General features: G+C 37.3%; 2 protein-coding genes across 4 annotated transcripts; one reads left to right on the forward strand and one right to left on the reverse strand.

Moving 5' to 3' along the window:
• Positions 1-2,631: 2,631 nt before the first annotated feature.
• On the reverse strand, positions 2,632-17,791 carry LOC140879651 (protein EMSY-LIKE 3-like). 3 transcript variants are annotated; one of them, XR_012149478.1, is made up of 11 exons: positions 17,422-17,791; positions 13,292-13,506; positions 13,099-13,208; positions 12,728-12,980; positions 12,437-12,646; positions 12,293-12,361; positions 10,445-10,669; positions 10,304-10,372; positions 10,130-10,193; positions 8,974-9,136; positions 2,632-3,031 (listed from the first exon to the last, which is right to left on the reverse strand). XR_012149478.1 is itself a non-coding variant. In XM_073283463.1 (11 exons), exons 1-10 carry the CDS (start codon positions 17,447-17,449, stop codon positions 9,099-9,101), a joined length of 1,281 nt encoding a protein of 426 aa, XP_073139564.1. In that variant the 5' UTR covers positions 17,450-17,791; the 3' UTR covers positions 2,632-3,031; positions 9,071-9,098. The 3 variants fall into 3 exon arrangements, 2 of the variants coding, with proteins under 2 accessions (XP_073139564.1, XP_073139563.1); XM_073283463.1 differs by having other exon boundaries at positions 9,071-9,136; XM_073283462.1 differs by lacking the exon at positions 8,974-9,136.
• A 1,510-nt stretch (positions 17,792-19,301) lies between these two features.
• On the forward strand, positions 19,302-20,170 carry LOC140878743 (uncharacterized). Its single transcript, XM_073282359.1, has 3 exons — positions 19,302-19,556; positions 19,633-19,687; positions 19,926-20,170. The coding sequence occupies exons 1-3, from the start codon at positions 19,302-19,304 to the stop codon at positions 20,168-20,170; spliced, it is 555 nt and encodes a 184-aa protein (XP_073138460.1).
• The last annotated feature ends 1,871 nt before the right edge of the window (positions 20,171-22,041 follow it).

The following is a 22,041-nucleotide window of genomic DNA, read 5'->3' on the forward strand; positions in this document are numbered from 1 at the left end:
GACTTTTAAAATTTTTTCCTCTCAATTTTAAAATAAAACTACTAAACATTAAACTTGATTAAATATATATATATATATATATATATATATATATATATATATAGTTTTTTTATGGTGCCCAACACTATATGCCCACTTCATGCCCACCATGTACAATAGATGAGTGGTGCCCAACACTATATGCCCACTTCATGCCCACCATGTACAATAGATGAGTTGACTTGTACATGGCGGACATGAAGTGGGCATATAGTGTTGGACACCATAAAAGAACTCTCTCTCTCTCTCTCTCTATATATATATATATATATATATATATATATATAGATATATATATATAAATATTTGTTTAACCTCTTTCGTAGGCTACTCTCGTTTCTCTCAGTGCAGAATTAATCCCAAACTTGAAAACAATAAAACTAACTTGCAACCATTCAATATCAGGTAAATTACATAACATTAAATCATTTAACAACACATTTAAACATATATTTTAACACCCAAAAAATCAAATTTGAAACATAAAATCTCATTCAATATACATAGGACGAAATATTTTAAAAATAACTTTTAAATCATTAATATCACATTAAATCATTTAAATAAACATAACTTTTAAATCATAATAAAATAAATAAAATCATTTAAAATTCATTTAAAATTTTTTAATACTCTAAATAGATTTATAGATTTTTCGGGCATTACACGGATGGCCTTCAGTCTAGCTACTGGAGAATATGTTTCATCATAGTCAATCCATTTTCTTATCTAAATCCTTGAGCAACTAGTCTTGTTTTTTTTTTTCTCACAACTGTTCCATGTTCATTGATCTTGTTCTTGTACACTCATGTGGTATCTATAATTTATTGATGAGAAGGTCTTGAAACTAAGTCTCAGACATGGTTTCTAATAAACTGGTTCAACTCTCCTTGCATAGCTTCGATTCAGCTACTATCAGTTAGTCCTTTATCAATCTTTTAGGCTCAGTATAAGAAATAAATGCATAATACAACAAATGGTTAAGCATGTGTCCTTTTGTCATTACTGGATCAGAGGTGTTATCTATAACCAAGTTGGGTGATTAACATACGTTCCATCTATAATTGGGTTCATTGATGTTGATATGTGGAACTGGATTAGTTTGAACTGCTTCAGTTGGGTTGAGATCAGTTTGGTTGTCATCAGTTGGGTTCTCATCAGTTCTCAGTGCATCAACAACTTGTTCAACTTGGGCATCAACTTGTCCAACTGGTCGATCTACCATATCAGGCTCTGGAGATGAAGTTTCCTCTTGTTGACATGTACTTCATCTTCACTTTCATCCTCTAGACTGATTTCTTGTGATTTATTGATTAGTCCATCTTGATCAGTTGTGTTTTCAATTGACATTATTTCATCAAAAACAATATGCGCCCCAAAGGTTGTTCAATTTGGTGGAGTAGATGAATGTGTGGCCAGAGGTCAGGAGTTTGATTTCTCCCACCAACACTTTTTTGGACTAGTCTGTCGCACATGGCTTTTTTAGTGCGATTTACCTGACTAGCATAGTTTGCATGCTATTGCATTATTCTGGTGTTTACCCAGCGCGCACCGAAAGGTAATGGCTGCAGGTTCCCACGTTAAAAAAAATTCAAAAACAATATGCACAAATTCTTCAACATTTAACGTTCTTTCATTGAATACTCTGTAACTTTACTAACTGATGAATAACCAAGAAAGATAACCTCATTTGACTTTTGCATCAGTTGCAATCAGATAATTTTTACCATTTTTGTGGATATAACACTTGCAATACACTTGCAATAACCAAAGGTATTTTTCATGTTTCTTATTAATCATTGATCTGTTCTGAGTGTAGCGTGCAGCGTTCACTGCCTCTGCTCAAAACTTTTGAGAAATACCATAATCAGCAAGCATTGTTCATGTTCCTTCTCTTAGCAACTCTATTTTGCTGAGGTGTTCTAGCGTCTGAAACTCATGCCTGATTCCATGACTTTCAAAAAAAGAAGACAAATTTTAGTTGACAAATACAATTCCGCGGTCACTTTTGATTTTTTCAATCCCATTCGATTTTTCACTAAAAAGTCTTTCGAAAATTTTGATTACAGTTTGGTCTTTTGATTTTAAAAAAATAACCCCAAAAAATCTTAAGTAATCGTCGCATGAAACTCAAATTCCCTAGAGTGAAAGAAGTGGGAGTTTTAGTTTTTTTATCGGAGGTGCTGTGGAGATGTGGTTAATGAAGTAGAAAAGAAAACCCACAAGGAGGTGAGCTTGATAGAAAGGGAAGGAAGCCTAGGAAGAAGGGTAGAAACTGAGCAAATAAAGAGCTCGGGAGTAGAGGCCATTTTCCCGAAAGAACAGTGGAGGTAGCTGCTGACTTGGATCCTCATGTCACAGAAGAGCTGATAGCTTGCATAAAAACTCATCAGGATGTAAATAACCTATACGATGTCAAGAAAACACGAGCTTAGAATTATTTTTAAGGATACCCATTTATCTAATCTCAAAGAAACATTCCCTTTGTGTACATCACTAGTATATGAAAGTTTCGATTGGCCACAAAAGCCCAGAAATCAAAATATTAAAAATGCAACAAAGATAAAACTTTTAGTTACAGTTTCCGTTGACTACAACAACAAAAAATTCAAAAACCAGAATATTACAAATGCAACATAGATAGAGCATTAGCCAATTTTTTAAAAAAATTTACATGACCACTGAGTAAGAGCAACACAGTGAAATATTACACAAGTGCTAACCTGTCAACAAAGGACAAAAAATTAGAAATCACCCAATTATCATGAGTTAGCATCCCTTGATATACTAATCAAAATGCGCATGTTCCTCCTACAACATCGAATTGAAACCAATACCAATTCTACCATTGACAATCTGAAAACTACCATATTGCCTATGAAAACTAATCTAAATTCTTGGCATGGCTTCATCCACCTCCACAACATTATCGTAATATTTCAGCTTCGTTATTCTCTGATTGATTGTCCGTGTAAGAAGTGGCCACCCTCATCTGTCACAAATAAACACCAAAAAGAGAAGCATGAAGCATCGAATCAAGACGATGACGATTAATTACAGAAAGCCCTGGTTCGTGTAATCAATAATATTCTCTAAATTCAAAACTTTGACGTTTGACAATTATTTTTATCTTTTAAGTACATTTTAAAAACCGGACCAAAATATGTTTTGGTGAAAATGCTAAGCAAGAAATGTTTACACAGCTTGATGCAAACATCAGTGCAAGAACTATGGTGCATGAGCATTTGCACCACATATAATGTAGAATATGTTTGTATGAAATTTGGTCAGGTGTTCTACATCGTGTACATAGCTTATCCACACTCCAATGCACAGCATCGTGCAAGACCAAATTTCCTACATAGCTTATCCACGCTCCAATGCACAGCATCGTGTACATAACTTATCCACGGTCCAATGCACAGCATCGTGCAAGTTGCACGATGCATGCATAGTACAGAACCATGGACAATTTTTTGCTCCACACAATAGCTTGGGTATTTTGATTTTTTCAGCAAGGCCCTGTATAGGTCGATGCACGGACAATGCAGCAAAAAATATCACTTTTTCCTAGCGCTCATAAATAGAACCCTCGATTTTAAAGATTTTGGTATTGATTCTCAATTGTCAGGGTAAGAACTAGAGATTTTCACCTTACTCCATTCTTGTGTCTTCTTAATGCCTTCCATAGCTTTAGGTTTTTCCTATGTTCTGTGATTGACGAATTATAAGGAAAGGATGAGTCTGGAATTCCCTTGATACTCACAAGAGGGTTGAACGGACACAGACAATAATGGTGATTTGTGCTCATATCCACAACAGAGGTTGAACAGTATGAGGCATGAGCGGTGGGTGCCCTTTGTGAGAGGTAGGGTGCACTGATAGGTGATGAGCAAACTGGGGATGTACAGTCGGGCAAACATTTGTCATTTTGATATTTTTTTCATGTCTGATCATTGTAAGTTTTACACAATTTGATGTGGGTATAAAATCATCTACACTATCTACTCCACTATTCTACATAATATAACTGAGCCTTTATTTTCGTAGTTTGGCTAGTAAATCTTTGCACAATTGAAATTTTCATTGTTTACATAGTGTAGTATAAAACGAAGCAGATGATTTCATGCTGCTGATTTGATAGCTTTCCTTGCACCGCAACCTACGAAAAAATCCGTACCTTCGATTTTATAGGCATTTTCCAACTGACATGAAGGAGAGCATAGGAAAGAACATTAGTATCTGGGTAAAAAAACTCATAGAAAGATCTGACCGAGAAAATCCCCGAAGAATCCCATCCCAAAGTCTAAAGTCTGACGCCCCACCAATCAACCTTACCCTATCTACCCTAACAAACAGCTCAACTCTTTCACTTCCTCCTCCATCAAATCCCGCCGGAAATGCAAGTCCCAAGAAATAACCGAAGAGCTGGAAGAACTGTCTGATTGGACAAAATAAGAAATATGTTCACCCCCTTTTACCATTGCCCTCACTGACTAAAGCAAAGCCGGGTAGATTCTAGAGATAAACTTCAAGGACTTCTAAAGGCGATATTTCTTGCTAGGCCCGCATCCCATCCGTTATCTTGTAGCCCATATTTACTCACAATAACCGTCTTCCACCAAGTCTCTCTCTCATAATAGAATCTCCACCACCATTCCCATAAAAGCCATATTCCTCAAACAAATATTCCCAATACCCCATACTCCCTTTCTCCTTTGATTCACATACCTGTTCGCACGCAACCAATTGGCAATGTGAATCCTCATCAGCTCCATCCCATAAAAAATCACTCATAATCTTCTCCATTACCTCCGCTATGCCCTTTCGAACACTAAAAGGAGACATGAAATACATCAGCAAAGCATTCAACAATGCTGAAATTAAGGTCAATCTACCTCTTGACACAAAAGGCTTTGTTCTAGCTCGCCAACTTCTTCGACATCTTGGACAGGACAGGACAGGTTCCCAACACGAAATCTTCATCGAATTTCTGCCTATTGGAACCCCCAGATATTTAATAGACCAAGATTAACCCCCACAGCCGATCTCTCTAACCAAACCTTCCACTTCTACTTCTTCACAATTAGAGCCGACCAACGCACTTTTGTTCAAGTTGATCTTTAACACTGACAATTGATAAAACGACTTAAAAATCTCCACCAAACACCGCAAATGGTCAAACATTCTTTACAAAGAACATGTTATCATCCGCAAACTGAATATGCGCAATTTCTACCCTGTCTCTTCCTACTTGCAACCCCCTGATAAGGTCCCTTGACTTAACATTATCAATCAGCTTGCTCAACACATCAGCTACCAAACTAACAAAAATGGGGACAAATGATCACCCTGTCGAAGACCCTTTTCACCTTGAAACTTACCCCTAGCTTTCCATGATAGAAATAGAAAATGACACATTCGAAACTCAACCATTAATCCATTTCCTCCATCTCACCCCAAATCCCTTCTTAAGTAAGACAAAGTCCAAGAACCTCCAATCCACATTATCATATTCATAAGCCTTCTCAAAAACAATTTTAAAAGCCCATCCCTTCAATTTTTCTTTTTTTTTTTCTCTGATCTCCTCTACTCCTCATTAGTCATTAGCTATAGGACAACAATCTATGATCGGTCTACCTTTGATAAAAGTACTTTGATTTTCTACAATTGTGGTGGATAAAACTTTCTTTAATCATCAAGACTTTAGCAATAACCTTGTACAGACTCGTCGTCATACTGATAGGCTGAAAATCTCTTACCTTAATAGAGTCTTGTTTCTTAGAAATCAAACTTATGTAAGTTTCGATAATGATGTTGCTGATAACCTCCCTAAAAAAATTCATCAAAAGGCTTCATCAAGTCCCCTTTAATTATCTCCCAACACTACTGGTAAAAAGCACCTGAAAATCCATCTGGGCCCGGAGCCTTAGATCAACAGTGCTCTTTTAGCTTCTTCCTCTGATAAAGGTCTCTCCAGTTCTGATCCAGCCTCATCATCAATATTACAGGAAACCACCCCTTCTATGCCCCAACCTCAATCAGATTCAGAATATAATATTTTGAAGTAGTCAACTATGAGTAGCTCAATTCGTTCACCATCAGTTGTCACCTTCCCATCATCCCGTTCCAATTTATCAATTATTGACCTGGTCCTATGCTGATTCAAAAGCGAATGAAAAATTTGTGTTCTGATCCCCTTCCCTCAACCATTTCATTTTCGCATTCTGATAATCCATTTGGCTTCTTTTGCATAGCAACTATTCTAATGCACAACTTGTTTCCTTATTCTCCATTGCTAGCTCCCTAGACCCTTGGCCATCACTCTCCTGCTCATCCAGATGTCAATCTTTTTTTCTAACTCTGCACATCTAACTTCTAAATTCCCAAAGAACTCTACATACTAATTAGGATGAGGATCTAGGACTCCACATATTCCCATTATCCAATGTCAATCAAACTCCACTGAAGAAAGGTTATCATCAAACTTATGAAAACAAGCTCATTCTAGCGTCCCGAGTTTGACCTTCCAGGATTTAAGGTGATTACAACTTTCTGCTAATTTCTTATCCCAAAAGATCTAAGTAGAGTGTAACCAAAAAGAGAATGTGCACAATAGGTTGAATGTTGGCTGAACTTGATTGTTAGCATGTTTAAATTAACATAATCTCTCCATGGTTATGTTGATAGCTCTCCGAGGTAAAATTAGGCAAAGAGGTACGTATTTCTAATTTTCATTCCATCTACCGTTGAAACAACTTTGTGAATATCTTTAGAAATTAAATACCATGGCCCAACAATTCAAAAATTTGTTCTAGTTTGTGATCATCATGCTAAATTCCCTTTTAGACATAATGTAATTGAAAAAAAGGTGACCTGCTAGCTGTTTGGACTGAGTTAAAACATCCCGAAGACTATGAAAGTTAGTGACAATGGTACTATGTAACGCCCCAAAATTCGCTACGATACCCGCATGCATAACTAGGAGATTTAATGGTTTTAAAATAAAGTAAAAAGGGTTAAATGACTTTTATGTGCTATTATGTGAATTATCTGCATGTTTTAAATGTTATTTATATCATTTAACCTGTAATTATACTATTTATAAAATTTTTAGAAATACTGTTTTTCGATCGCGTAGACGGGACCGTGGATGAACGAGATATAGGATTTTCACTCCAAATATTTTTATGGGAATTTTATGAGTCTAAAATTATTATTTTAAGCTATTATTTTCAGAAAATAATAGTTTTAATATATATATATGTATATGATCCCAATTTTCACCAAAATAAGCCATTTTATGGGCTTTTAATGGGTCTTCTTCTTCACGTTATTTCACCCTAGCAGCCATCTCTCATCTCCCTCACGTTTTTCATCAGAAAACACTCATCACACACAAACACTTTGAAGATTTAATCAAAGTTTTGAAACCCGTTCGTCCCGGAGATCGTCATACGCGTCGGAATCGAGTTTTTGGTTTCTAAAATAAAAAAGGCACGTTTGATTCCGTTCTTCGCCACCATTTAAATCATATACACTGTTTTTAAGCATGAATGTTCTGTTAATGCATGAGATTTCAGTTTTGAATGAAGTTCTTTGAAAATCATGAAGTTTCTCACGTTTTTCATGTGCATGGCCCGTTTCCTTCGTGATTTCTGTTTAAGGCTGGTTCGAGGGGCTGACCAAGGGCTAGTGTTCTGATCTAGGGTCCTTAGGGTCGGTTTTGGATGGGTGGTTCAGGGCTGGAACCATGCTAGAATGGGCCAGGACAGAAGCTGGACGCGTGCAGATTGTATGGGGCTAAAGGGGTTCGGCCTTGCTGATTAGAGCAAGGTTGGTCGAAGGGCCTGGTCCTAGGGTTGCGCCTGGACCCTGGGGAGGTTCAGGTGTCGGAGCTCCGGCTGGTGGTGGCCGGAGCTGGTCAGAAAGGGTAAAACTTGTGAGCTGCGCAAACTGCGCAGCAAGTGAGGATGAAGGGGGGGTCGGCTGCTCCTTGCGTGGCTTGGGGCTGGGTTAGGCCTGGTCTAGGGTGACCGGCAGGACCCTGGGGAGGTCCTGCCGGCGGCCCTCCGGTCAGGGGTAGCCGGAGCTGGGCAGTAGAAGGGGGGAAAGGGGCTGCACGTGAGGGTGGAGAGTTGAGAAAGCTAGCGTACTGTTTGTGTCTTGGGTTTAAGCGGGCCGGGCTCGGGTTTTTGGGTCCAGGTCGGGTCTAAAATATAATGGGTCAAGTTAGTTTGGTCCGGGTCCGGGTTATATTATTTGGGCTCAGGTATTTTTATTTTGAATTAATTAAGAGTTTAAATATTTAATTAATGGGCTTGGGCTTGGGCTTGAGCTTGGTTTAATTAATTAATTGGACTACTTTAATTGTAAATATGGTCTTAAATAATTAATACTAATTTGTCATGGGCCGTGTGATCCATGAGAATTATTGAGCCAAGTTGTGTCGGGTTTAGAAATTTAATGGGCTAATTAATAATTATTAGATTAATTTTGAGTTAAGTAATTTAAATTGACTTAAATAATGTTTTAGTGAGCCCATTAGTTTTCCATGGGCCTGGGGGTCTATGAGAATTAATGGGTCAAGTCTTAATGGGCTAAATGTTTATCGGGCAAGTTTAGGAATTTATGAGTCTAAGTTTAGTGGTCAACAGCTCAAACAAGTCCTTGGAAAAATAAAAGGTCAGTAAATATATATTTAATTCATGCACGTATTTTTAATATATATATATATAAGTATGATTTTTAAGAAAATAAAATTAAATATATATTTACGGGTGAATTTTCATGAAATAAAGAAATAATGATGATTTTTAAGTTCATGCATCATGTAAGAATTTTTATGTTAAGTTTAAAGGCATGTTAAGAAAAACAAATTTTTATGGAAGTTGAAGTGAAGGTGGAAAGTGATGTGGTTGGAGTCCGGGATACCTGGGCCCGGTGACCTTCCTGTTAATGTTTATGTTATGATGAGCTTATGGATCCAGCTGAGAGGCTGGTGAAGTGGCATAAGAGGTGAAAATCTCACCGCCATGTACGTTGGTTTTTATGATTGATCAATCGTTAAGTATGAGGCCACCGACATGGATACGACCTGTTGAAAATTAAGAACTTAAGACATGTCATTTATGAAATGTATTAAGTATAATGTTTATGATGAAATATGATGATGATATTTATGAGTAAGCTATATACGTTTATATGCATATGTTTTTAAGATCATGCACGTATAAATATATTCACATATATGTGTGCTTGTGTGTGATTTCATGTTGTTACATAAGGATATAACGTGCTGAGGCTCTAGGCTCACTAGATTAAATGGTGCAGGTGAGCCTGAAAATAATGAAGAAAATGTGGTCCCGACTGGCGGCGAGGGCGTATGAGCATCCAGGCGGCTAGTACCCGTGACCATAGCTCATTTTATGATGTCGATGTTTGATTAAACAGTTTTAGCTTCCGCACATAAAAATATTTTATGGTTTTGCATGAGGATAAGATATTTTACGTATGCATGGATTTTAAATTTAAGTATTTATTTTCCAGTTGCATGGATTTATTGAAGAAATGTTATTTAATTATTTAGTTATGAATTTTTGTGCATGAGATTTTAACATGATTTGGTAAATAGATTTTATGTAATATATTTATATAGTGTATATTAAGTTATGTAAAATTATTTTAAGTATGATATATATATAGTATTATTATTATTATTTTATAGTACAGATATAAATTAAAGTATAAAGTATATTTAATAAAAAAAAATCAGTAGTAGTTTTGGGTGTTTCATACTATCTCTGTACTTGGAGGATAATAAACACGCTCATTTTTAAAGAAATGAAAGAATATGTCTCAACTATGGGAAAATATTGATATTGGCTTGAACTTTGGGCACAACTGGATGAAACCTCAAAAGAACTCCATTTAGTTAATTATTAATTATTAATTAGGTGGCCACCTTTATTAGTCTGATAAACAATGATCTAAAGGTGCTGTTTTTTTTTACTGGTCATGCAGCAAAGCTATGCTTACTGAATGAAATTATCAAAATCAGTAACTAACATAGAGAGGATGCGTAACATACCACTTTCACCATCAGATAAATCTCCAAGCCTTAATATGGCATTGGTAAGTGCTTGTTCATGCTCCTGTTTTGGCAAATATAATACAAAACTCAGAGAAATGGTAGCATATAATCAGCCCATAGAAAGTTCATATTGTGAAAAAAAAAATTGCAGCTTTTGAAGTTCACTCCAACCTTCAGTATTTTCTTCACTTTTTCCATCTCCACAGGGTCCGGATTATTAGCACCAAAAATCCTCTCCACCTGCCAAAGTCCAAAACTCAATTTAAGAGCATCACATCTAAGCATGTTATGAAGTAGATCACTGTCACGCACCTCCTTGATTAAAATATCAGTTTGAAGCAATTGAATGTCATCCGGTCCCTTCTTTTCAATGCCGTTTTGTGATGGTGGAATCTCTTTCCTGGATTGACTTTTTGTCACTCCTCTTCCTCTGCTGGCACCTGGACGTCGATTCAATCCACTACCTGGTCCCCCATAACCTCTAAGATGAGAACTTTCAGGGACTTCACAATCCCATTGTATATCGTCTGGAGAAATCTGCAAAGGGTCAGAGTAAGGGTTCAGTCTTGTTCCTCGCAAATTGATTATGTAGTTTTATTTGCAATCCACTAATATCTGTTTTATCTTCAATTGAGTCACAGTCTTTCCAAGAGCCTACGCCAACTTAGCCAAAAACACCTTCAAATTAATTCATGTCGCAGTTTCATGTCCTTCCTAATATTTGGTTAAGTGGAACATTTTGTCTCTGTGTTAAGGGACATTCATAATTAATAATAATATGAGATCCAATATAGAGCGATTCCACGTTGCAACGTAAATGATAACTACAGGGTGAGCACATGCAATTGAGTAGACCATGTCTCACAAACAAGATCGCACAAAAGCCAGCAGCAGATTGTGTAAATTCGACCCTTATTTTCATGCAGTCCCCCAACATTTTCATCATTAGATTAGATAATACCTTCCGAGGACATACAGCTCAACAGAGAATAACTTCGATGGCCAAAAATTTTCTTGCTATTTAAGCGTTATATGAAAGATGAAAGTCTTCATATTGCCTAGAAAAAGTCTTTTGTGAGATAAAATTGTAACCAATGCATTGAAACAAAATAAAATTAAGGTAGCATGAAAGCCACATATTATGACATAATGGTCTACTTATATTTAATGGCATTTTAAGAAAAAAATGAACAATGGCTAAATAACAACATGACTTTTCTTGTTTCAAACAAAACAAAAAACAACATGACTTTCCCGTTAATTTCCAATAAATCAGAGTGCTTTTGAATTATTCAAGTACGACAAACCCAATAATGGACTCTTGATGAAATGAAGAAAATAAAACTGTCCGCGTACCATGCCTTACAAGCATGAGATAAGTAAATTCAGACCAGAAACCTGTGACCAAGCTCAGTCCACAAGTTATATAATGCTTTCTAAGATATACACAAGTAAATCCATGTCAGTACATCTTTAAATTCTCGAGTTGATATCAACTTGAGAAATTGACCATGTCTTCAAGAATCACTGGGCTTTCGAATAATCAGCTTGAGTGAAGTACCTTCAGTAACCATTTATATGAAAATATTTCCCTTTTTTAAAACCTCTATTTAAATTACTGCTTTCACACCTATGCTTGATTTCATATCAAAATGTTATTAAATGGGTATATCATGCTGAATTAACTGGGGCCCAACGGAACACTGCAAATTTCCGCATTCTCGCAATCATATGATTACATTCAAAGTGATCAGAAACAATTAGGAAGATTGAATGATCGTAAACGACAACCTGAAAACTAGCAAACTAACACCACTATGGCACTATCCATTTATGATGAACCCAAAAAGCAGACAGTCCACCAATATGATTTGCACAGATATTAAATGTGCATTTATTTAAGAAGTTTTATCTTCCCCAAGTTGTCCAAAATGTTTTTGGGAGACTGAAATATGGTTGTGGCAGAAAATTACCTTCAAAATGGACAATTATGACTGTCATCCACGAATTATTAACACAATAAGTGAATTCAATCGCATCTCTATATCATAACATTAATAACTAAATATATTACAAAAAAAAAGGTAAAATGGTGAAAAAATTCCAAAAAGTATATTTTTTTTCCATTTTTTGTGATACAAGAATAAACAGTGAATCTACCTCTGCGAGGTTGACCCACTCCCATGTTTCATTTGGAGTACCTATATCATATACAAGAGCATGTAGACCCTGAAAACCCATTAGAGAAAATCTAAGCGCCTAATGAGGATAAAGAACGTCCAGATCACCAAAGAGGACATGTACCTCAGCTGGGTTGTAATTAGTGATCACAGCTTCATAAAAACTATTATCATCGGGCCACCTAGTCCTGACTTTTCTTCCAATCAATGGATCAAATGAAGCTCCTTCAGCAGGTTCATTTACAAAGCCACCTGCAGAACGGTTACCAAATTGACTTCTTCCAGCTGGCCCAGAGGGATACTGCATTTTAATAGAAGATGCACTAGGAAGTATCTGGTCAAAGTAAAGTATAACTGAAATTAGTATCACGAGATGCATACCTAGCTAAACTCAACAATGAAAATGCTAACTCACAGATTTATTCTTTTTGCCTTTTCCACTCATCATGCCTCCGCGCTTTGCAGCGGAAGAGGATGGCTGGTTTGTGACAGCTATTGCATGTGGGTGGAAAGAAGGAGCCGGGCCACCAAAGGACTGTGAAGGTAATGAGGAGCCTATCTTCTGTTTTTTACGTGAAGCTGAGACAGAAGGGCTGGGCGCTGGATCATGGCCGACATTACTGGCACCATGCATGCCTGATTGATGCCCACCAGACTGCCTCCACTCCCTGATAGAATTCCCAAATATTCCATAGAAAAGCGAGGAAAAAAGCAAGTAAAATCCAAAAATTCAAAACAAAGGCATGAGTTCCAAAGAAGGAACGAGGCTTCTTGTTTACACAAAACCTTATTCTTCGGATTGTTTCATCTGCATTAACTCTACCAAGAAGATCTCTGTGCTCTTCATTTGATAATCTTAACTCTCTCCGGAGCTCTGTTATTAAACCTTCCTTCTCCTACAAAAATAAATTAAACTGATCAATCACTAAGAACTATCAAAGATGTATTCAAATAGATTTACTTGTTCAGCCTAAAGTACCCAGGTAATGGCATCAGCCTGGGCTTTGAAAGCCCTTAGAACTGAAATATATGCTTCTTTCTCAAGATGGTGAATTTTGTCTACAATATCAACCTCATCTAACATCCTGGGATATGGAATGGAACCCATGACAGCAGGCCTTCCATTACCAGAAGTATGCCCGAGTCTTGGCATTCTGTTCTGATGCGGTGGGGGTGGAAAATCATCGTCAGTTCCTGAAACAAAATCAGAACAAGAATAGAAGAAGAAATTATTATTTTTGTCTAACAGACGCACAAAACTGTGAGATAAAAAATTCTCGGGGAGTCTGGGCAATGGGAGTATAAGTATTGCACATCATCTGAGTAAAAGCCAGTATATAGAAATTAAAAGACGGAAACAGTTTGCAGCTACAAGGTAAATGGCTATAGAGAGAGATGCTGCTCATCAATATAAACCTATCCATAATCCAGTCAGATGATCTTTGTTAAAAAAAAGTAGCAAACTAATCATCAATACATAATTCCCCAACTCTGTAAATTATATTACCCTAACATAAGGTTGTGGTGGAATTATACAGTGCAACCTAAAACAAGATTTAACTAAATCCCAGAGCTTATGATTTAAAATGTCATAATTTAAGGGAATGATTTTTTGTAACCCTGGTTATCTAACATCCATCATTTTTATAGGCTAATGTAGAAATGCATGTATGACACCCACTACTCATTCGATAGATCTTAATATATATTATCTTGACACTTGACTTGCATATATCACATACATGTCATAACATATTTTGCATCTCATGTTGCATTTGTCATTATTATCATTGTTGTTTCATGTTGGACTGCCCACCATTCAAGCTATTGCATGTTATATGTCTAGACTCTAGGGATACTGTTAGGCCCAATATACCAAGCAGGCCCAAGCCCTTATCTTAAAACTCATCAGAAGGATCTAGATGGGGATAAAAGAATAAATAGAGAAGAGATAGTTAGTTATTAGATTCATTCACGTTTATTGTGTTTTGTTCTTACTAGCTTGTGCTAGGGTTGTTACTAGCTTATGCTAGGGGCAAGGAGTTATTCTTCTTGTAAAGTGTGTTAGGAGATTAGATCCTAACAATCGTTCCGTTACCTGCCGGATTCCCATCAAAAGAGAGAAAAATGGCAGCTACCAGAATGGTGGCAATGGAGAAGATGAGGAAGAGAATGCAAGATATGCTGGTAATGGAGGAGAATATGAGTTCTCTCAATAGTGCTATGGCTAAGTTGACAGTTTCTAAAGCTCTGGCGGAGCAAGGGATGAACACGCAAAGGGGAGATGATCGTGATTTTCTAGTGGAGAAATATAACTCACCTGTTGGAGTAGCAGTGATGGAGTCTTCGGTGCAACAATCGCTGGGAGACATAAAGGCGATGTTGGAAATTATCATCAAAAAGCAAAACAGGCGTCATGCAGAGGGCTTCCATGGAGTTTTCGAGACCACCAGCCAGGAGAAAACCACCAACAACATTGAACAAGAGACCGCATATGCTGAAGAAGAAATCGACAGTTGTGAAGAAGAAACTAGCAAAGGGGACGCAGAGAATGCAAAATCAGTTGATAAAGGAGATAGTCAAGCCGTAAGGGGATTTCAGAAACCTACTGATGTAAAGGAAAAGGTTCAACAGGTCATACGCGAAGAGGTGGATAACTCTGGATTCATCAAGGATGAGTTCGGATATGGGAGTAGAAGCATACAAGCAACTCATAGCAGCATTAAAGATGAACCCAACAGATGGGCTTCAGAAAAGGCGAACAGATTTGAGGAAAAGAAACAAGCCCAGAGACTACTAGATTTTATTGGGATTCAACAGATCTACCAGATGGGTTGGATATCAAGGATTGAACGGCACCCAAAAATCAGCGGCATAGAGTTGATCGGTCGATACAGTGGACGGAAGGCCGTGAAACCATTTGAATTTGTGGTTGCGATGATGCAGAAGGAGAGGGCGGAAAAGTCGCGCAACATGCGCATGGGTTTTTGCGAGCAGAGGCACGTGATGGCGTTGAAAGACAAAACATGGGATTTACTGTTTGTAAGCCCACATATAAAAGTTGGATGGGGGAAAGAATGGCCCATGGCCCTGTTATATTTCAGAGGGTCAGCGGATTCAATGGTAATGGGCTGAGCTTCAAAGACTTTCTATACAAGCAACCATGTAGTGGGTATACAAGAGAGGCCCAAGCCCTTATCCTAGAATATTCATATCAGATGAGCGGCAGTCCAGTTGCTAGTCAAAAAGCGAAGGAGGGGCGGTGGGTGACGATAGATGCAGGCGCTGTTGGGTCATCCACAATTCAAGGCTTGTAATTGTCAATGGTAGGAGGGCGTCAAACAGTGAATCAATTGCAGAAGGAACCACTAGAGCTCAAATTCGTAACTCCAACCTTGAGGACAAGGTTGTTTTGAAGAGGGTGGTATTGTTAGGCCCAATATACCAAGCAGGCCCAAGCCCTTATCTTAAGACTCATCAGAAGGATCTAGATGGGGATAAAAGAATAAATAGAGAAGAGATAGTTAGTTATTAGATTCATTCACGTTTATTGTGTTTTGTTCTTACTAGCTTGTGCTAGGGTTGTTACTAGCTTATGCTAGGGGCAAGGAGTTATTCTTCTTGTAAAGTGTGTTAGGAGATTTAGATCCTAACAGATACGATAGGTGACAAAAGGGCCACCTGAAGAACGAGATGGTGAGTGATTGTAGGATCTTGATTAATTAATGAAAGCTCAAAGGTCATGTGTGGCCTTGCACAAGGTAAGGCGCAGTCCTTTAATGAAGCCCAAACCTTAACCACAAAGCCCAAGCTTCAAAGCACTTTGAAGGGTCAAAGCCACTTTCAAGCATGTCTTCAATGCGTAGAGTAAATCAGCGACAAATACAAAATAATGAATATCTATTTAAATATACACCAACGAAATTAGTTTTTCAATAATTCATAGAGTACATATTACATATATATGATGAAATAATTTTCAGATATTTAGATTCTAGCATAGCATGTAGCATTTAGCATGCAAGATGCATCATTTCAATAAAGCATGTAGCATTTAGCATGCAAGATGCATCACTTCAATAAAGCATGTAGCATTCAGCATGCAAGAAGCATAACTTCAATAAAGCACACGTGTAGGGCTCAACTATGCTTAGAAGACTTGCTGCGACTTGCACTTCTAATAGCTATCATCCTGGATGATATTTATTAATTATTAACTATCTGACAATAGATGCAGGGTTTGTCCTGAACAAATACATTATGATGATGTGTAAAAACAATATGACAATAAATTGTTGTTGTGATGGCTGATGGACAAATTATTATCATTCTAAGCTTTATTTTGTGTATGTATTTATATATATATTAATATTAATGTGTGTGTGTATACCATCACATATAATAGGTAAAAGAGCGGATCTAATTGTATTGGCGTCCAGAATTAATATAACTAACTCGCACGTTTGTCGGTGAGGAACCCATGGGCGCCATCAAAGCACTACTTCTTACATGCAAGAATGATGTGAAAGCCCAAGAATAATGGCCAATTGGCAATAAATGACAAGTAGGCGCAAACAAACTATTTCTTATTCAAATTCGCATAAATTAAAAAAAAACAAATCTATAATGTTATTCTGAATCTACAACCACCTCAGCAACAACAAATTTCAAAAACTATCCACAACACTACAGTCTTCGAATCCTTGAATTAACTTGTGCACCTAATTGAGCATCAAACAATTGACTGTACTATCCAAGCTCGAATAACTTAAAGGCAGTTTGTACCAAAGCTCCCAAGCAACCCTCTTAGTTTGTATATAGTAAATTACCAGAAAACTAAAGTGAGGAAAATTTGAAAGGTTGGAACCGAGCAATAAAACATCGTCAAATTTAGAAAAACTGAAGAATCGATACTCCAAGGCCTAATTGAACTCTCCTAATGGACCCAATTACCAATATGTCGCTAAAAACAACAATGCATTAACTTAACAAACCCTAATCCCAATCTGATCAGCACACCGCGACCCCTAATTAACTAACAAATCACAGCAAACTGAAATTGCAAGTAGCAGTCAAAGTTTTTGTTTCCTCGGTAAAAAGCTTACTCACCACTGCTGTCGTACGGCTCGTAGTCCATAGCCAGCTTTTCGAGACCAGAACAGAACAGAACAAAGAAACCCAACTATATAACGTCCAGATTATAAGAATGGCGCACAAAATCCCGTTCAAGATTGCAACTTTACCGGGTTAACACAACGAAAACGAGCGAGTGTAATAAATTTTATGCGATTTGCAAGGTTTCGAGCGAGTGTGTAGATTCCCGGACGTGAAACCAATTTATGCAATTGGGTTGAGAATGCAGGGGCTTGACGTCCGCCTCTATGGCTCGAAATTGGAACCACCAAATTGCCGTGCGTCGTATGCCAAGTAGAAAACTCAAATAGGACTTCAATATTTTTTTACGTTGGATCTTCCATTATTACCACATGAATCGTTTGGGTGATGTATAGAGGTGAACAAAAACTATCTCAAATCGAAATAGATTTAAAAAATCTCAATCAAAAGAGTGAGGTGAATATGGATGGGGTTACATAACTCTTTTGAAACCAAGTTAAAGTAAAATTTTGTTGGACGGATCTCCCATTCATTTTGATTTAACTCATGAAAAATATTATTTTATATCAAAAATATGGATCGAATTTGAAATTAATATTTATTTCCTTAAATTCATTTAAGTTTTAAAAAAAATTTATTTTAAATCTTTTGTCTTTGACTTCAAGTTTTAAATTGATTGAAATATCTTAAATTGATTTATTTAATTAATTATTTGATATGAGATGTTATGCACTTATCATATATCTATATCTATATCTTAACTTAATGATTTGTTTATTATCTTTGCAGATTCAAATTTTGATTTAAGGAAACAAAATCTAGCTACTTTGGAGATAAGTTTTACACGCTTAAAAAAAAAAAAAAAAAAGAGTGCGTGGAGATCATAGAGACTTAGAGATTGAGAGAGAGCTTGAGTGTATAATAGTGAAATCTCTGAATCATATTGGAAGCTCGTTTTACAACCGTTATTGCTGATTTGATTTACCTATTTGGCGTGAAGTCTGTTCGAGAGCATTTGAAGATTGAAGATTGTGTTGCTCTTGTGTTTTGGTATATAGGGCCAACTTCTTCTTTATTTTTTATTATTCTACTTTTAGTAGATTTTTAAGGGAGTTGTTTTTATTGTTTATTTTCTCACTTGCTTTTGAAAAAATTGATTTTTGATGTGTTCACTAGTATTAGGGTTTTTGTAAGATAATTTACTAATTTTCTAGTGAAACTTTTTGCCTGAGGTATTGCACGAATACTTTGTACTTGTGCTTAATTATTCGTGTGTGTTTATTTATTTATTATTGTTTTATTCACGCTTTTTAATATTTTCGCTGCATGTTATGTCAGATGTTGCCAACATCTAGTGATAACAACTGAATTTGATATTATTTGTAACCATTTATTCCTTACAAGTGGCATCAAAGACATATTTTGATACACTAAGACTGATCCTGGTTATTTTCTTTAGGGAATAATATGGATTCATCAACTACAGTAAACTCGTTCCTCAAACCTCCAGTTCTAGATGGTAAAAACTATGTCCTATGGAAGACTAGGATGCGTTTTACTATCAAAGCGATTGATGAGCGTGCATGTCAGAGTATACTCACGGAATGAACTCCACCAAAAACTGTGGATAAGGATGGCGATTACATCATAAAGTCAGAAACAGCATGGACCACTGAGGAGGCACAAATTTCCAGCGTTAACGATAAGGCAATCAACACAATATTCTCAAGCGTGGATTTGAGGATGTTTGGACTTATTGCTGACTGTGTCACTGCCAAAAATGCATATGATACTCTTCAAGAACATCATGAAGGGACGGAGAGTGTCAAACGAACGAGGATGAGGCTACTAAACTAAAATTCGAAAACCTCAAGATGGAAAAATATGAAACTATTACAGCTTATGATCAGCGTCTTCGGGAGTTAGCCACTGAAGTTTTTACCCTTGGAGAACCGATTGTTAATGAGCGACTTGTGAACAAGGTTCATCGATCGTTTCCAGAGAGATTCAATGGAAAAATATGGGCGCTTGAAGAAGTGAAAGATAGTTCAAAGATAAAGTTGATAGAACTAATAACCATTCTTCAAGTGTTTGAAATGAACTCGATGACACAGAAGAAAGACAAGGGGGTGTCTAGAGCCTGATCAGCTTAGTGGTACCAGGAATCTGAAAGAATATGTACTTAAGCCTGGTGGTACATGTTAGATTCCTGGGGAGGGCATGAAACTCCCCCTTGATAGAACTAATAACCATTCTTCAAGTGTTTGAAATGAACTCGATGACACAGAAGAAAGACAAGGGGGTGTCTAGAGCCTGATCAGCTTAGTGGTACCAGGAATCTGAAAGAATATGTACTTAAGCCTGGACGTTGCCATAGATGTTGTCCAACATCTACCACAACATATCCAAGAACAGATCTCCTGTAAGACAGGTATAGGTACCAAAAGCTGATATTCACTGTTATATGATCTATATTGCTTTGAAAACTAATGTTTCAGGTGCTTGGTACTTTGATAGTGGAAGCTCTCGTCATATGATAGGATCTAGGAAGTTTATCTCAGATTATGTTGAACAGAATATTGGGAAAGTGACTTATGGAGGAGGATCGAAGGGAAATATCGTTGGAAAAGGCACACTGGATGTTGCTGATTTGCCTAAACTTTGCAACGTGCTACATGTTGAAGGACTAACTACAAATCTAATAATCATTAGCCAGCTTTGTAATGATAATTTGCATTTGTAGTTTGATAGAAAATTGTGAAAAGTTTTTGATAGTTATAACATGTGTGTGATGACAGGCACAAGGTCATCTGATAATTGCTATCAACTTGGAGAGAAGATGTAGTGACCCTGCATGGTATCACCTACTAAAAATGTAGTGACCCTGCATGGTATCACCTACTAACTGGCAACTAATAACATGCATTAAACTTAATATAGCAAAATAAACTTAACAGAGTAAAACGTGCGAAAATATAACCATAAATTACATATCAGCTTAGTATAAAAGTGTCAAGCTTATTCATCAGTAGTGATACAACCATATCGAAATACTTAAAAGTAAACATTATACAGCTATATCAAATCCTGCTGTATAATTAACTCTTCAAGGCCTGCTCCCTAATCCTGCCTTGAACCACCAGCTCTGTCCATCCTGCGACCTGCCCCATGGAATAGGGTGTCCAAGATAACAACTAGGACGTGAGTGCTAACGCCCAGTACATAGACATGAGTAAACATATGTATATAATGCATGCAACATGATGACTGGTAAAGGGTCATCTGAAAATTCATGCTCAGTACCGGCGCCACATGAGTGCTGCCACCGCACGGATCAACCTCTGGGTGCAACCACACTCGTCTAGTACACCAGAGTAGTCAGACATAAATGCCCCCACCGTCGCAGAACTCTCAGTGACAGACTATCGAGTATAGAGCTGAGCGGCTCTATAGTCAGGTATAACAAGGTATAGGCTCAACGTGTATATGCACATGACATATGAATATAGAAAGCGGTAAATCATATATCATGCCACATAATAATGCCAAATAAATGCAACATATAAACATGTATACTCGCTGGCAATCTCAGTCAATGTGTACGTACCTCTAGGCTAGTTCAAGTATAGTAGGATCCTAGGTTCCAAGCCTATATTCAAAAGTTCACCGAATCACTACATAAATTCTATAAGCCTTAACTAAGCTAATAAGTACTCCCAAAACTTAAATAGATTCCCGGACCATACCTTCGTCTGTAGATAGTCCTTTGGAGACGCTAGTCCTGGATGACTATAACCACAACTTGGTTATTCCAGAACCTCTATTATAACCTATAGGGCCCTCAAGTGTATATCTCACACTATATAACTGAAGAAGGAAACTCGGGAATTCGTAATTCAAATGAACTCAGACAAGCCCTATTTATAGGCAAAATTTCTGGCCAGGATCGGAACCACCGATCTCGGGATCGCAGCTTCCGATCCAGCTCATGCCTTGCATGCATGACACGCCGGGATCGGAACGTCCAATCCGACGATCGGAGCTTCCTATCTCGCCTCCGATCAACACTTGTCAAAACTCGTGGCTGAGTCATCGGGTAAAGCTGGAAGCCGAAGATCGGAACGTTCGTTCCAGGATCGGAACTTCCGATCTCGGTGCTTCTGCTGAGCTTCCGAAGTGACTGGGATCGGAGCTTCCGATCTGGGTTCGGAGCTTCCGATCCGGCCCAAAGTCAAAAGCCCAAATGCTCTCTTTCGAAGTCCAATAACACTCCGAAATTGATTAATTACCAACCCTTAATCATGTTAATCATATTATTATCTTAAAATGAGTTCTGGGTTACTACATTCTCCCCACCTTTAGATATTTCGTCCGCGAAATAACATCTAAAGACAAATCAAGATAACAATATGAAATATCAAACCACGTTTTATTACAACAACTATAATTACAACTACATGGTAATAAAAAATACAAAGCAAACAACTCAGGATATTCTACTTGCATACGACTCTCAGTTTCCCAAGTTGCTTCTTCAACGCCTCAGCGCTGCCATTGTACCATCACAAGTGGTATAGTCTTGTTCTGAAGAATTTTCTCCTTCCTGTCTAGGAT

This window comes from Henckelia pumila, chromosome 2, assembly GCF_033568475.1.
Source record: "Henckelia pumila isolate YLH828 chromosome 2, ASM3356847v2, whole genome shotgun sequence".
NCBI lineage: Eukaryota > Viridiplantae > Streptophyta > Magnoliopsida > Lamiales > Gesneriaceae > Henckelia > Henckelia pumila.

Excerpts from the sequence above, each read along its gene's own strand:
- LOC140879651 (XM_073283462.1), bottom strand. The coding sequence starts at position 17,449 with ATGGACTACGAGCCGTACGACAGCAGTG. Across the intron at positions 12,362-12,436 it reads CTAATTACAACCCAGCTGAG|GGTCTACATGCTCTTGTATA; the intron begins GTACATGTCCTC and ends ATGGGTTTTCAG. Across the intron at positions 10,194-10,303 it reads AAGTGAAGAAAATACTGAAG|GAGCATGAACAAGCACTTAC; the intron begins GTTGGAGTGAAC and ends TTGCCAAAACAG.
- LOC140878743 (XM_073282359.1), top strand. The coding sequence starts at position 19,302 with ATGGAAAAATATGAAACTATTACAGCTTATGATCAGCGTCTTCGGGAG. Across the intron at positions 19,557-19,632 it reads CACAGAAGAAAGACAAGGGG|ATTCCTGGGGAGGGCATGAA; the intron begins GTGTCTAGAGCC and ends GGTACATGTTAG. Across the intron at positions 19,688-19,925 it reads AACTAATAACCATTCTTCAA|GTGCTTGGTACTTTGATAGT; the intron begins GTGTTTGAAATG and ends CTAATGTTTCAG.